Source organism: Vidua macroura, chromosome 2 (assembly GCF_024509145.1).
Source record: "Vidua macroura isolate BioBank_ID:100142 chromosome 2, ASM2450914v1, whole genome shotgun sequence".
Classification (NCBI taxonomy): Eukaryota; Metazoa; Chordata; class Aves; order Passeriformes; family Viduidae; genus Vidua; species Vidua macroura.
In genome coordinates, this window is record NC_071572.1 from 29663457 (window position 1) to 29679933 (window position 16477).

At 36.0% G+C, this 16477-nt stretch overlaps 1 protein-coding gene across 1 annotated transcript; it reads right to left on the reverse strand.

The window, feature by feature from the left end:
• IL18R1 (interleukin 18 receptor 1) lies at positions 1-16477 on the reverse strand. The gene is made up of 10 exons (XM_053970846.1): positions 16429-16477; positions 15159-15399; positions 9356-9533; positions 8291-8444; positions 7712-7774; positions 5367-5523; positions 5054-5187; positions 4093-4254; positions 2356-2514; positions 1-712 (listed from the first exon to the last, which is right to left on the reverse strand). Exons 1-10 carry the CDS (start codon positions 16475-16477, stop codon positions 312-314), a joined length of 1698 nt encoding a protein of 565 aa, XP_053826821.1. The 3' UTR covers positions 1-311.

Genomic DNA, 16477 nt, shown 5'->3' on the forward strand with positions numbered 1-16477 from the left:
TAAAAATAGCATCATTCAACATCACTGAAAATCATGAAATAAAAATGTTTTTTATTGTGCTTTATGCCATGTGGTAAGTCCTAAGCAGAATGAAACTTCTGCACCTTCTGCAGATTGCTGAGGAAACCTTCTCTGGGATGGGATTTATCAATTGGGGTTAACATCATCCTGGCCACTGCAGTAACTTCTGCATTCTTCTCAGATCTCAGAGCTGGCCTCTTAATCAACTATTTCTCAAAATATTAGTTCATTTAGTTCTATTAGTTAGCAAAACACACAGTTTTCTGCTACATCTTCTATCTCCAGAATTGTTATACGATTGCATTAAAGTCACAGCCCTCAGTCCAGGGTTGAGAAGCTTCTGAGCCTAAGTCAAGATTACTATAGTGCCCTTTGGTCTTTGCCTTGATAGGCTTTGCTGGCATCAGGTACCGAAGGTTCTTCCAAAATCTGGAATTCATGGGAAGGGATTTATCTTTTTTCCATTTAACCATCCTCTTTGATGGTAAAAGTGACAGTGATTCTGGCAAGAAATTGTAGTCACTTATAGGCATATATTCAATTAATATGATCTTAGTTTTTCTTTCAACTAGAGCTTTATGCAATCCACTCTCAAGTTCATATATGGCTCTGTCAGAAACGTAGTTCTGGCTCAGTATAATGATTAATCTTCTGCTTTTATCAATGAATGAATGGATATCATCAACAAATGCTGCAAATCAAAGATAAATTTATTGTTATATTAAATGTCAAGGATAGGGACCAAATCAACTTATCTTTTAAATTCACATATGTACCAAAGATGTCCCTCTTATAAAGTGACAGCATGTAAGCATCCTGTCCTTATGAAGAGATTACTATGTATCAAAAATTAGGAGTCTCTGAAAAGTAAGTCAGGTATGGTCAAAGATTGTTCTCTAGAGCAGACATAAATCTACTTACAATCTCCATCTAATCTAGACTACTGTCTGGCAGTAGTCACATGGACAGAAGGCGACAGCAAAATTAACTTTCCCCCAACCAGACATCTCTTTGCTCTTTCCTAATAGATACCATTGCAGTGATTCCACAGAAAGGCACAAACAGCAACTTCTCTCCAAGTATTCTGTAATCTTGGGGTTACACCTGCCTTTATGACACCAAACACCCAAATCTATTTCAAATAATCCAGGGCTGAGAAGACCAGCATGTGATGACAGAAGGTGTTCCAATTGTGTTTTAGATTGATGACTTTTGGTATGAAAAGTGATGAATGAAAGTGAATGGTGATACCCTTTAAATATCAAATTGAATTTTCATGCACAGCTTCTAGTGCTTGTTTGAACACCATGGGACAAAGTCTTCACAAACCAGAGATCTAGAAAACATGACTTGTAGAGAAAGGCAAAGCAAACTGCAGAACTAACCTAATGAAGAGAAAAATTAGTTTCCCCCAGTTTTCTGGAGGCTGACAAGGGCATTACAACACCAAAGGCTCCTCTGCAAAGAAGGAAATATTCTATTTTACATGTTCACAATGGATCAGACCAGAGAAAAGGAAATAAGCTAAAACTATTGAAAGAATCAGACTGCAAACTTCAGTAAACAATTTTTTAAGGCTTAAAGAAAGAGAATACGTAATAAAAAAAGGGCTTGGAGAAGCTGTGGCTCCTCTCAGGTTAGAAAATTTTTTCAGGAATAGATATAAAGAGACAAGATCCTGCTTAATGAAGGAAGCTAACTGATCTTACTGTTCTGTGGTTTGAAAAATGAAATTCTATTCCTCAGCTGTATCTTTGGACTAAATGGAAACTCATAGTACCCTTTATTCAAGCAAAAGGCAGATGCCAGATACATTGATAGGCAAACAAAATTCCATTTTTTATTTCTATTTTGTTATGGCACCTGTTTCATTCAGAAAATGGTTTCAACCATTGCGCTGAAGATACAGCAAACATACAAGTTACCTAAGAATAACTAGTACCAGAGTCATCACCTGCTCTGTGCAATAAATGTGAGTTCATTCATTGGCCCTCAGCAAAAGCAGAGAAAAAGCACTATTACTGGAAATATCTGATATCTTCTGTGTCCTCTCCTAAACCTTCTTGATGCTTGCTCTTTGATATTTTCATCTTGATTCTTTGTAATTAGTGATTTATGTGTGCATGTGTGTGTAAGTGTATATGAATTCATAAATATAACTATAAAACATGTAAAATGTTTGCAACCAAACTTTGCATGCACACAGTCCAGATTAAATGAAAAATATAGCCTTTCAATGCACAACATGTGACAGAATTCCTTCTAATTATAGACTCCTACCTATGTGTGAAAACGCTTAGCCTATTTAATGACAAGAATATTCAATACACTTACCTCCTCCAGGGAATACATCCCTCTCAAATATACATAACTTGTACCCAAAGTTTTCTTCTAATATCATGGGCAATATCTTCAAAGCAAATTCTCTCTCTTCTTCAGTAGGAGAAACACAGTCTTTCAGATAAGACACAAATGCATCATATTCTTTTCCATCTGAAAATAAATCAACAATTGTTGTCTTGCTATCAAACATTAGAAATCCAGTATCTGATTCACTATTCTGGTTTTCAAACTTAGTGTCTCTATGGTAAAGTATCAAGAAACTCCTGATTTTTCTTCTGAAGAGTCTTCAAACACTTTTCATCAGATTCAAAAATGTCCTGAAGAAATTTAAGGTTGATACAAAAGATTCTGATTGCATTTGGAAAATACTTGAAAATATTTCCTTTCTGCATTAAGGTGCTTTTTAAATAAAATCAGATTAATTTAACCAATTAATGTCACATCTGTGAAAATTAAGATATGAAGCGAAGCAAAAAAAGGTGTCTGTAACCTGAAAAAATTGTTATTTAAGTGATACTGCAGATTTCAACATTTATTGTACACTGTGTGTACAAAGATTATCAAGTGGAATGGGTACCAGCAAGAGAGAGAACAAACCAGCTAATTATTTTTGTTATGAGACTATGCCATGTCTGGTCATGGTTGGGGCACTAATTTACAAACAGAAAATCAAAGACCAGTCCAGAGGCCAGGTCCAAAACACTGCCACAGAGCAACTATCAGGGTTGATATACGAGAACATGTGGCTTTTCTTCTTAAACTGCCCTTTTTTGCTTCCCTTTCTGAATACTTTACTGCATGTAGTTCATAAGAGAAAGCATAAAGTAAACTCCATGAGACCCCACACCTAGATACTAGGCAATGGATTTCCTACTCCCCAACAGGCAGATCCTCCAGGGCAGCATAGTCCAGGTTCTCAGAGATCCTCCCTGAGTGAGTGTAAGTCACTGTGGTAGCTGATATCAACAGGTAGGTAATAACATTGGCAGGCATAAATGACATCCACCCATTACCAAAAAATCTCCAACTGCAGTTAATTCAAGTTATATTCAAGCTGATTCAGAGACCAAGGAAGGCCAAGAAAATGAAACCTATATATACCGCAAGTTTTGTTACCACAATTTTTATAAAAATAATTCCTAAAATTGAGTAATTGTTGGATTTGCTTGTTGAGAAGGCCTCAGAGCTGCTGCCTGGTAAGACACTGGTAATGTGCACTCCCACTCATGCTTAAGTGCATGTAGTGACAAACCTATAAACATGCAATGGCCTCTACAGTCAAGGAAACATTTTAAGCTTCACCCTACTGAAGGGCATCAGTGAGGTGAAAACAAACTTGTGTCAGTCTGCCCATCTGAAAATTTCAGTGTTCATCCTCTTCATGGATAGACAACTGAAAACCTTTCCACCCTTATCAACTTTTGTGATGAAGAATGTAGCAGAACAGAGCTCATCTGAACAACATCCGACCACATTCCTTCCACTGCCTGCTCCAGAGGCAGCTTCTTCACTGGGTTTGTCTGTTGTCATTGCCACACATATACAACAAGCACACATTAACACCTGACCATCAAATTCTCTTTTGTATATTCTTTGTTTCTTCTCACACCACTCCTGGATTTAAGATAATTTTTTAGTCTTCATCAAAGCTGATTACTTCATAGAGCCTGCCAGAAAATATTCTTCATCAATATGCTTATTTCAATGTCAGCATTAGCAAAGTCATACCTCCAGCAGTATCATCTCTCCTGCATATATTTCTGTAAAACAGAACGAAGTCAACCCTAAACATCACAAACACAAACACCGCAGCTACAGCAACAAATGGAAATAGCAGAGCAAGGACCATTCCAGTGGTAAATACGTGCACTGGCAAGTCTTGAATCTTCCCTGTAAAAGAGAAAAAAAGCAAATTACAGCCTTAACAAAGAGTATTATATGACAAGATTACTGTATCAAATACTAGTGGCACCTAAAAATCACCTCAAAAAAATCACAGTGTTGATGGGAATCCTTTCCTGCTAATACTTCAAGCACATATGCTTGCCACTGGTCCTAAGATAGAGAGAAACTACAAAACATGTTTTACTGTAAAAACAGGAGAAACAATCTTGGACGCAACCACATACAGTTCATTTATGTGTGTGCAGAGTATGTGAGATCAAGACTGACATTATAGATCCTCATAGATGTACAGCATCCCTAAATGATGGTCACTCACTTTTGTGAAGAGCTTCCTTCAGGCTTTTTTATTATTTCCTCTTATTATCTACCTTTCACCCCTCTCTCAGTCCCATCCATAAGTCCTTAATGTCCTATTTTAATCTCTTTGGCCAAGATACTTTTGCTTTTTTTTGTCTCTAGTATCTTTCTTTATTACTTTTATTTATTTATTTATTTATTTATTTATTTATTATTAATCCTTGATAATTTTCGTTCCAAATACAGAATTTTAACACTTAAATCTTTGTGAAGATATTCTCAAGACATATTCATTCTAGTCTGTATTTCTTTTGCTTTGCACTCCTCCTGTCCCTGTCTGAGAGCAGGAGGAATCACCCAGGGGTTGTTAGGTCCAGCACTAGATGCGCGAGGACCTTCTTAAGCAGACAGTATTTGGAGCAGTGTTTTAAAATGCCCTCAGGGTTGAGAAGGCTGATTAATACATTATTTCTAGATTATGCCATACCTTTCTTTAGTTTTACAATTTTTATCTGTGTGGTTTCATCAGCTTGCAACATGCAGGTGAAATTATGATGCATGTCCTCATCTCTTACGCTTTTAATCCGTAGTAGCCTTGTGATATAGAACTTGTTTCCCAACCTGCAACAAGGAATGGTGTTAGCAACACTATCTGTACAGAAACCCACAATCACCTGAGAGGCAGATTTTGAGGAAAAGTTCTAGAGAAAACCCTCACACTGTGGTTTTTAGTGAATTTGCAGTTCCACAAAGTGTAGGACATTATCACATACTAAATACAGCATTTTCAGGAAACCTACTGTAGTTTTTTGAGTTCTTCTTCACATATTGAAGGTTCATTCTCAGGGATACCTGTGCATTGTTCTGGAAATGTTTGGTTAATTAACCAGTAGAGGCTGGCATCTTCTTGCATATAATAACCCAAGAAACCTGTACAATTGAGTATCTCTTCTTTACCTACAAAAAAAAAAAAAAAAAAGCATAACATGGGAAGATTTAGTGAGAAGTTGGATTCATGTACACAATGCAGTGAAGTGTCAGCTTTCCAGGAAACATATCCTATAAGCTGGGCTCCTTTTTGAATTTTTTAGCCCCTGCTCAATGTCTTGTTACACCTGCACTGAGGTGGTGACCTCAGCAATCATGCACTGCTGCAGAGTGACAGTCATCCACTGCTTTCTTTCAGATAAATCATCACAGCCAGGTGGGTTTAAATAGTCCTGGAAACTTCAGGCTTTAAAGAACTAAAGGGAATTGGACTTGATGATCCTTATGGCCTCCTTCTACTTGAGATATTCTATGATTCTATAAACCAGACTGATTCTATAAAACAGTTCTGCAGGCTGAGAACAGAAGAGGAAAACCTATCACCAGTGCTCCAGGGCCAGGTAAAAGTAAGTAACTGGTAAGGGGAATTACAACCAGCTAATTATAATAGGGAAACTATATATGATTACTCAACAAAACCAAAGCCCCTGCTGAACATGCACAGAACAAATTCTTATCTCAGTATCACAACTGGAAATTCCTGAATACATGAGCAAGGCATTTACTTAGTCAGCTACTTGTCCCATTTCAAAGTATTAAGTGTAACTGACAGGAACCCCCCATAAGGTTCCAGTAGTTTGAAGAAACTGCAAAACTAAAAGGACAACTCTACACTTGGAAAAAATAAGGCCAGAAGACTGCAACTCTGGAGTGTGAGATTTTTAAAATTCTGTCAGGGGAAGCTTGACCTGAAGTTAGCTGCAACCACAGTTTCTAGGCTATTGCAGCATAATTTCCGGGGAACACATCCAGAATGCTTTTTATTAAGCCAGGAAAAATGTGTGTTAGTCCTTCTTCAGACCATGCACAAATACTTTCCAGTAAGCAAGGCCTACCCAGCAATTCTCTAAGAGCACACGAAGCTGATTTCTCAAGACTTATCAGATACTTCTAGAGCCTTCAAAGCAAGATCCAGCTGAAAAACTGGCCATCACAGATTCAGACCTTAGAAATCCAAATTAGAGTTGCACAGACCTAACCTAGTATCATTGGCCTTGCAGCTCTAGCATTTCCACCATACACAACAGCTATTTGGAGGCAAATATCATAGAACACCATCCTAAGCAATTATAGGATTTAAAGATTCTGGACCTGGCTCATCCTAAATTCCCTTCACTCTCCACCATGCCATCTATCTCATCACTTAGCAGGTAGTTCAATGAGCTTATCAATTGATCTTATCAAGGCAGGTAAAGGATGGAAGACAGGTAGATCATAAGCATTTGATGCCAAACCCTGAAAACTTCTACGGGCTGGGACAAGCACAGTAACAAGGAGGAAATGTGCAGGAAGGGCATTCTGGGAGGTTGGAAGGTGTGAGGCATCACAGAATTGGGAAAAGGACTTACCAAGCAGTATTGGTAGGAAGGAAGGAAAATGAGCACCTGAGGTCCTAGATTAGTAAATGAGATACAGGTATGAGCCACAGAGGAAGACTTTGAAAGGAAGGATTAGGTAACCAGAAGAGAGAGAAGCAAGGGGAGAGAAGAGGACAGGAAAAAGACTGGTAAATTTCTGTTTTAAAAAATTAATTACAGCCTCAATCACAATATCCTGGATCCTGTCCAAGACTGTGTGAAGCCTGCAGATCATTTTATCTAACCTACTTCCAGCTAGAAGCACAGATAAGATTTCTTGACAATACAGATGTATATGCACACGTTGCCAGACTGTCACATCTCACACTCCTCATTTCCCAGAAGAATAACATTCTCAACCACATCAGGTATCAGTGGGATTACTCATGACTGCTATTCATTGAGTAAACCATACATCTTTTACACATTACTTCATGGGGTTTTCTCTCTACAAAAGAGAGCCATGGAGAGATGTTTTATCACCACCACCATCTTCTCTTGCAGGTTGTAGCAGCGACCTCAGCTTCTGCCTCTTTGAAAGGGTACATTTAGTGCACTTGTGTATCAATCATAGGATACACTAGGCAAAATATTACCATATGTGAGGTTAGACCACATACAGGATGATGAACAGACAATTAGTTTAATTACACTTATCCAGACCATCAACCATAAAGAAATCAGAACAAAAGCATGTAGGTAGAGTCGTTACCTCAAAGATTTTTGTATTATTTTCATACCTATTTCTGTTTCAATCACTTCATGACGTCCAACTATCTCCAAAGTGAAAGCCTCCGGTGCATCTAAAATAAAAGTATTGCTATTGAAGTCATACCTCACTTACATTCTTCCACAGTAAAAGTCACATAATTGCTCTATATATAAAATTAATCACAAACATTCCATTAAATTCACAGACAAATATCTGGATTCTTGTGTTACTGAGTAGCTTAAAACCCAGTATGTCTTTTTGAATTTTTTTCACACACACACATATAGATATATATGCAGAGTACAATTTGCAATGGTTGGAAATGCTCTTGTGCAAAATTCTTAGTAAGTTTGTATGACATACTTAGAGCAGCTATTTTGAAAAAAAAAAAAAAAACTGCATGGAAAACATACTAAATACATTGTCCAAAATTGGTAATCTTTCATCTTAACTTCTGCTTTTTTACTTCTCAAATTATTCTGAAGTAGTTCAGACTACCAGACTAGTTCACCTTGGTATATATTTATCAAATGAGAACTGCAATTTAAAATCTCCTATGTAAAGTGAACCAAAAAGTATGCTTCAAAACTTTAGAAAGCTTTCTTACCTTCTTCTACGACAAGTTTAATTGTATTTGTGCTGTGGTATATCGTTCCTTCATGACTGATTAAAATTTTACAGGTATATATCCCAGAGTTTTGTACTGTTAAGGTTCTAAAATTTAGTTCCCTCTCTGTTTCATGTTCATAATTCTTACAGTCCTGCATCAATAAAACCAGAAAATACTATTCTGCAGCAAACATGCATTCAAAACATTAAAGAAATTAAGATTTTTTTTTTTAAACAAAGTGTTACCATCACCTTTTCACTATCTCAATGACATGTGTCTGATCCAAAAGAGGTGCTGGCCCAATTTTCACTCATGGTCACTTATATTCAACATTTGAACATTTAACCCATTAGAAGTTGAGAACACCGCAATTGAGGAAAACACAACAATCTGTGGCCCTATCCATCAATGGTCCCATCCTCCCAGGCCCCAAAAGCCAAGAGAACAGGGCTGTAAATCATTCTTGCCAGGCTACTCCAGATGCCTGTACTAAATCAGTCAAAATCCCTTCCTGAAACATTGATCTTGGGGTCAATAGGATCTGTTACTCCAGCCAGGAGACCTGAGAGGAATAAGGAGCACACCCCAAAGAGATTATTCACCAAAAATGAACAGATCTGGATCTGTTACACACTTAAAAACTGTTCAGAAACAGCAAAATTGAAAAGTTCGCAATTACTTTACAAGTACGTGCCAACTGTAAAATATAAATCTTGGCATCTCATTTAGCATCAGTACAATATCTGTATCAGCAAAGTAGCAGCTGGCTAAACCAGCTGCTGCCAAAATCAGCAAACAGACATGCACATCAGATCTTTTATCATTCCAAACTACTAGTTTAATAACTTCTGAAACAGGTATAATTTTTTAACAAATTGGAAAGCAGACAAAAGCTTTCCTTTGTATATCTGTCTAATGTTTTTCCCCCTAATCTCATGAGAAATTAAGGCTTTACAATGTTTGTAGATCCTTCTAAAAATTTGTTTGCAATTAATATTTCCCTGCAATCAGATGTTTTGTTTCTACAGCCAATGATTGGAGTAACACTGTTTCAGTAATTACCTTATACCATGTTATGCTGTCATTTTCATAGACAGACAAATCGCTGCATTTCAGTGAATGACCAGTTCCAGCACTTTTAATTTCTGTAGTTAAATGATTTTCATTGAAACAGCTGCTTTTATTTCTTTCAAGTACATTCAATGTCCATTTTTGAATTGTGAAATTTTGTTCTCCATTGCTAAGGAAAAAAAATATAGCAAAATCAGTTTTGCTTTCTAAAGGAGATTTCTAAAATAATGCAGCTTGGTGAGTTACAAAATACAAATAAATTCTCAAATACATCTGTTAGGTAAAAAGTACATCTACAGTGACACAATTATTTTTATTTCCCTTTATCACTTTCCCACTCCCAAATAAGTGTAATTTCCTTTAACCAAACAGGTTATCTAAACTAAATGCATGATTGCAAAACATTTGACAATACAATTACATCTATGGAACATGACAATATATGCTATATTGACCTGAACAAGGATGCAACAATCTGTGACATCATCCATAGTTACATGAGAGCATCAAAGAATTTTGGACCTTGAATAATCTGAAGATTTTGCAGGTTTAATTTCCTATGTGTTGCTAAGATTAAAAACCATGACAGAAAAATATATTTGTAAAATTAGAAATAAGATAGGCAAGTCTGGTATTGCTCAAAAAGCAACATTAATCAATTATTGATTGTTTGATACTCTGCTGGTATTTTGGAATATTTTGGAATACTTTGGAATTAAATGGTATTTTGGAAATATTTCTAAACTCCATAAGTCTCATGAATTATAGCATCATTTATGGATTCAAGCATGTCTGCAAAACAAGGCACTTTGGAAAGGATGCATCTCTTAGCACTGATCAGAGATCTGTAGCAGCTGAGCACCTCAGACTGACTGAAAATGTCAGGCACTATCATGTCTGCAGCAGAGTTATCACATTCCATGCAGTGTCTATAAAAGATCACACAAATATGCTCCAAAACTGCCTCTTTTGTATCTCTAGGAGCTGATCATTGTCATTTAGATATCCACTAGGTTCTCTCCATATATTCCTTGAAAGAATCAGATTATAGCTGTAATTTCACTGTTTGATATATCCAAATACATGACTACCAAGGAACCTGAAGGACTTTTATTTGGCAAAGTTAGAGCTTAAGAGAAAGCCATATGCCGCTGTCAGTTAGTGGGTGAGATTCTGTCAGTTAATGGGTGAGATTTTGCAATTAGTGCATGGAGCTCTCATTTGTTTTCTGAACAAGCAGGGCCTGACAAAGGAAAAGCAGCAACCACAGAGCACTTCCCTCCAATGTCAGTCATATCTTCATAAATATGTTTGAATCTTTCTGCCTCCAAGAAAAGAAAAATAAATTTCTTCCAGAACTGCAACTAGCAAAGAATTGTTTAAATGAGAAAGTCCAAGAGGACAAAGGATTTGGAATGGAGAAGCATCTCTGATAAGTACATCAGCTTAAACACATTCTTGACCTGTCTTTTGAGTGTACAAGATTCAGAAGAGCTATTAGGACATCATTTTTATGATTAATTTAGACCAAGTCTTCAATTGTTTCTTTTCTGCTTTTTAAGCTCCCCAAGCAAATGTGTTTATGTATTGTGCTTACCCTCTTTGCATTGTAGTCCTTTTTTAAGCTACACAGGTTCTCTACTCACTTGAGATGTTCATTACTCCTAATTGTAATTGACTCTTTAAACCAAAATATAGTGGTTTTGGTAAATCAGCTAACTATGCTATCACAAACAGGAAAAGTCTTACCAAAGATTTTCCACCAGAGACAAACTCATGTGGGTATTCATGGTGGGTGGAGCTCTTCTCACCGATTCTTCAACATCTTATTTACAGATTTAAATCAAAGCTACTAATCACAGTCAGCAGTGTGACCACAGTCAGAAGTCACACTGTCACAGTGCAGTTTATATGACCTATTTTATATATTTTGTTTAGGACAAGATCAGCTGTGACCCAGAAAGGCCTCTCCCTCCTTGACAGTAAAAGTACCCAAGATAAGTTTAGGTGTGGACATAAACATTAATTCCAATTAATTCCACTGAATCTGTGTGTTTCTTTAGACATCACTCTATTAATCTGAATACTGTCAGAGAATTAATTACAGATGTAGCCATTAAATGCAAATTATTTTACTCTCTAGATTCAGCAGATGAAAGAAAAGGGTCCATGAAGCCACATGTTCTCCCCAGCACTGTTACTCCACAGAGGCTTTCTTCTGTGATCTTATCTGAGGAAATCACTCAAACTGGATCAAGATATTCTACCTGATGAGCCAAAATCTGGCAAGGAGAATGTCCCTGAAAGGTATTAAAACCATACCTGTGCAAACAAAGATGAATTTTTTTGTACATAATTTCTAGTTGTCTGCCATATAGCATGGTTTTCAGTGCACACACACACACAAAAACCCATTTAGTTGTATTTTTTAAACTGATAGTATCAGAATTGTTATATATTTTTACCCTGGTTTTCACTTGTTGAGTGTCCTCAGTGATATTTTGTCGGGAACAAAACCATTTCTGGTTTAACAGCTTTTCAATCTCCCCCCAACAAACGCACCAAGAAGGAACAACAAAATCTAGCTTGACTCAGAAGATAATACAGGGAAGTGAAAGCCCTTAGAGAATATAAACCAAGCTTACTGAATACATAGCCAAATCTAAGTAATCCCTTAGCAATTTTACTGCAACAAGCCAGTGTTATCTTGATATTGCAATCTTCTGCAGAAATTGTCACTCTGCTTTCCAAGTTGCAGTATTAACTATATATGTATGTTCCCACGGCTTTCAGTTGTTCTAAACATATTGAAAAATTGAGCAATATTTGGATTTTAAAATCTATCATGTGTTTATCGTGGTTATCTGTAGTTTTTTGGTTTTTTTCAGGAACCTCTAAGTTCTCTCAGTTTCAAGGTTACCAAAATAGAGCAACCCTATGACCTGCTTTTTTGTATTCATGTTTTTCTCTTTGACAACCACAGGATACAGGCTATAAAAAAATCTATACAAATTACAAATCCTTCCAAAGACCAGTGACACAGTTTTTGCTGCTTACCACACTTACTATAAGTACAATTTTTATTTTCAAGAATGTTGCTGAAGATAGACTCATTCAAGCCTATAGGTGATGTCCATTGATTCCTGAATTTGTATCCTAAGTCTAGTGTACTAACAAACACATGTGAGCATGTCAACACACATATAAGCACACTTCAGCTATCTATGTGTGTCTCAGCAGGACACATCTAGTTTAACTGTAAAACTTCTGGTTCCTCTTTTAGCAAAAAAAAAAAGTGGTTAAAATATCATAAAAACATCACTTTCACCTTTTGCTTCTTGCATATTTGTCAGTTGTAACCCATCAGAAAAAAAAAATCCTACATTTAATTAGTTTGCAAAATCTGTCAACATGTCTGCTTTTCTTGAAAATCTGTAATTGCCACATTGTTCCTTGAAATTGCCTAAACAGTTATAAGTATTCTGAAAATTATTTCCCATATAGCTTACAAATACCTATATCTAAATTGTTGAAAATTAAAAAGATAAATAAAAATATATTTAGCATACCTTCTTTCAAAAGTAAAACTTTTAACCTACTATAAATACTCAGAAATTAAAGTAATTCCACTCGTTCACTCGTATAAAATCTTAAACAAGTTCAGTAGTCCACAACAGCCCACAACTTTTCCCTACGGAAACTTCTAAAAGTCCTCTGTCTCTGCAGAAGACAGTTTTTGAAATAATATTTTGTATTTCCTGAAATGTAACTCATTTAATATGCCTGCCAATAGTGAGAACCATCATATAAACTAAGCCCAAGATCCCATTAAAATCCCATTAAAAAAATTCCCTTATGCCTATTGTTCCAGCAGTGAGAGCTGTGAAGAATTCTCACAGGAGGACTGCAAGATTCTGGCATCATTCTGATCCTAACAGAAAATGAATGTCAGTGTCATATGGGCCCAACAGAAAGAAATTAAAAAAAGAAAAAAAAAAGAAAGCTGTTTCAGAATAAGACTTTTTTGCCTCAAAAATACTTTCTTTCAAAACTGATTTTTATAATGTAGCAGGTAATATAGTTCTAGAAGACAAGACAAAAAAGGAGAAAATCAAAACTCTCAATTCCAAATGAATGCTTTGATGTAATCAAAACTTTTTTTCTGAGTTTCTCTCTTAAGCAAATGAGTAAATCAAGTAATTTCATAAAGGATTCTGACATTTTTGTGTTTTCCAACAATTACTCATTTTAACAAACTTCATTCTAATAGTTTTACTTCACTTCTTTTCTTGTCATCTCTTTCTTCTGTATGTAAGGCTGTTTCCTTCAGTTTTGAGATGTACACTTTCTCATACTAATTTTGTAGAATTCCTGTGATTTACTCTGGCTTTACTGTCATTACCCCAAGTCCTTAAAGTAATCAGAAAACCACAATAATAGAGAATTAAGGCTGGGGTTATCACAGCTCTCTTCTCTTTTGCCCTGTATTTTAGACTCATTATGGCAGTCTCCTTCAGTGGCAATTCAGGTATGATCTCCACCTATCTTTCCCCATCCCGAAATTAGTCATTCTGCATTTTGTGACACTCATTAGGTGGCATTGGAGTGAGTTTTTAGATTTAATAACTTTTTTGTGAAGTGACCATACAGGAAACTGATCAACACAACAAAATGGCACAACAAACTAGACAAACTACCATATTCATCATCCCTAAAGAAAATCCTCTTGAATTTAACATAGATTAATAAAATTTTTCTCAATATTTACCCTACAATTAAAATATTTTGCATTTCATATACCATGAATCTAAGATAGACTTCAATTGTTAACTTCCAAGTCAACTTGGAAGCTGAAAATATTTGGTTGTTTTTTTTTTTTTCATGTACCATTACTGTTATCTCCTTACTGATATTATTTTTAAAAGTACTATCTTAGAACTGTAAGCTATCAAACTTGAGTCTGTGATATTTCTGGAAAAACGTGGAGAGCATTTTTCAGTATCCACAGTCCTATATGCTTTATAAACCTGGCTAGAACCTTAAAAATATTACTTGGAGAACAGCACAAATCATTACATGCAAGGTGATCTGCTTCAAATTAATCATTGCTTCAACTGTAAGTGCTGACTTATGGCTTTAGTGCAAGTTAGTCATAAAAACTCCATGCAGCAAACCTTTCATTTAGTCCCTTTCAAGGTGTTCCAATGAACATTGACACCAAATAATGGAGGCTTGTCCTTATTTCTCCTTTTAACCATGGTGTTCTACAGCAGTAAGAAATCAAATCCAGTTATTTCATTTGCCCTTTGAATGGCTCCATGCAGGTAAAGGTTTGCACAGAAAGCAGAGTTCAGCTATGCTATGGTTCATCTTTACTATACAGTTAGATGATTTGGCAAGCCTCATGAGACCATACAACACAGCAAGGAAGAACAAGTCTGGGGAAGAAGACAAGCAAATGTTTCCCTTTTTTTTTTGACAGTGAATGGAAGGGTTGCCTGACACTCATTTTTTCTTAGGTAATTAATCACAAGCCAGCAAAAATGCTACCTGCCTTATCAAAAGGTTTATGGAGCATTTAAAAGGCTGAAACTCCTTATAGCTATTTGTAAATATTACAGGTCTACTTTGATAGTTATTGTGAAATGAAGTGGGAAATGACACAGCAGTTAGAGCAGTTCCCTAAGCCCCTATTATATGGATGACACTAGCTATAGAAAACAAGACAAAGAAATTATCTTCATCATAGACATGTGCACAGGCAAGACATTTACCCATTGTGTTTTGTACTCACCTGTGAATGACAGAGTAATTCCCAGAGTCACTGAGTTCAGCTGGCCAAAACTCCAGAAAATTCATTTGTGAAACAATTCTGTGTGTTTCCTTTATCAATTGCTGCTTTCCAGCACTTTCTTTGTACCAGTTTATTGTGTATGCTTTTTCCTGAAAATGTTCTTGCCTTGACTCAAGATAACAAAGGAAAAAATATTCCCCTTCTAAAACATCAATGGAGGCACGAAGGGGACACAGCTTCTCTTCAGAGAAAGGGGAAAAAAGATATATTAGGAAGCCAAGTACTTATTTCAGAAAATTGCATTAGCCTGACTTTGAAGTGATTTGCTGTGCTGGTGGTATTTTATAAAAAGACTTCTTTCAGTAAAATGGCTTGGCAGCATTTATTTATTTATTCCTGCAATATTTACTAAAAAACTCAGCCTTTTCCAAACCTTTACTCTATCTTACCAAAGCAACACCAGAAGGAAAAGGAAGGGCTAAAAATAGAAAGACATTTCCCTATCTCTATAATTCTTTCACATGAGTTCCACAGTGTCAGAATCACATTGGCTCAAAGGGCAGAATCTGGCCTCACTCTACAGTAAAGCAGCTGCCACAAATGGAAGAGGAAAGGAGAAATTCTTCACATATGGTTTCACTTGACAAATATGTCTGAGATAAAAGCAGAGCCTATAAATTAACATTTGCATTTCCTTATCTTCTTAATTAAAACTGAATCATTATGTAGACATATTTCTGAAAAACTTCAGATATCTTTGGAAAACTGCCTTGGAATGAGATTATGTGTATAAAATTTAGTCTTCAAGTCTGCCTTTCCAAACAAATTTCCCAAATTTACTTTTGCATACAGAATTTATTAAAAGTATGGAAAAGGAACCATGATCAAGGATTAAGAGTCAAAAATAAAATCAGCCTTCAGTCTCTTTTTCTCCTGAAATTCTCAGAGATTATTGTTGTTTAGCAACTATTATGACCACATTTCTGAATGGCACAAAAAGAAGCAGGCTCTTTCTCTTGTTTGCTGTGTCTCTTCATATGGTCATGGTCACATACAACATCATCAGGTTTCTCCAGGTAGCATCCTTTCTTTTTCATTTCATAATTTTAGTGTTTAGGACCAAATTTCCCAAGTCTGGAGCTGGGCTGTAATTGCCAAACCTTTAAGATTTTGTTCTTGGCTGCAAAAAACAAAACTTGTCCTACTGCAAGCAACTGTCAAGAAGCTGGCACGTATTTTGAATGTTCTATTATTGAAGACTTTTACTTACCAGCGGCAGATTCCATGATCAACATGACAAAAAAAATCATCAGAGTCAT

Coding starts and splice junctions, on each gene's coding strand:
- IL18R1 (XM_053970846.1), bottom strand. CDS start 16,477: ATGACTCTGATGATTTTTTTTGTCATGTTGATCATGGAATCTGCCGCT. Junction 15,400..16,428: donor GATCATGGAATCTGCCGCTG/GTAAGTAAAAGT, acceptor CTTTCTCTGAAG/AGAAGCTGTGTCCCCTTCGT. Junction 9,534..15,158: donor AATTACTCTGTCATTCACAG/GTGAGTACAAAA, acceptor TTTTTTCCTTAG/CAATGGAGAACAAAATTTCA.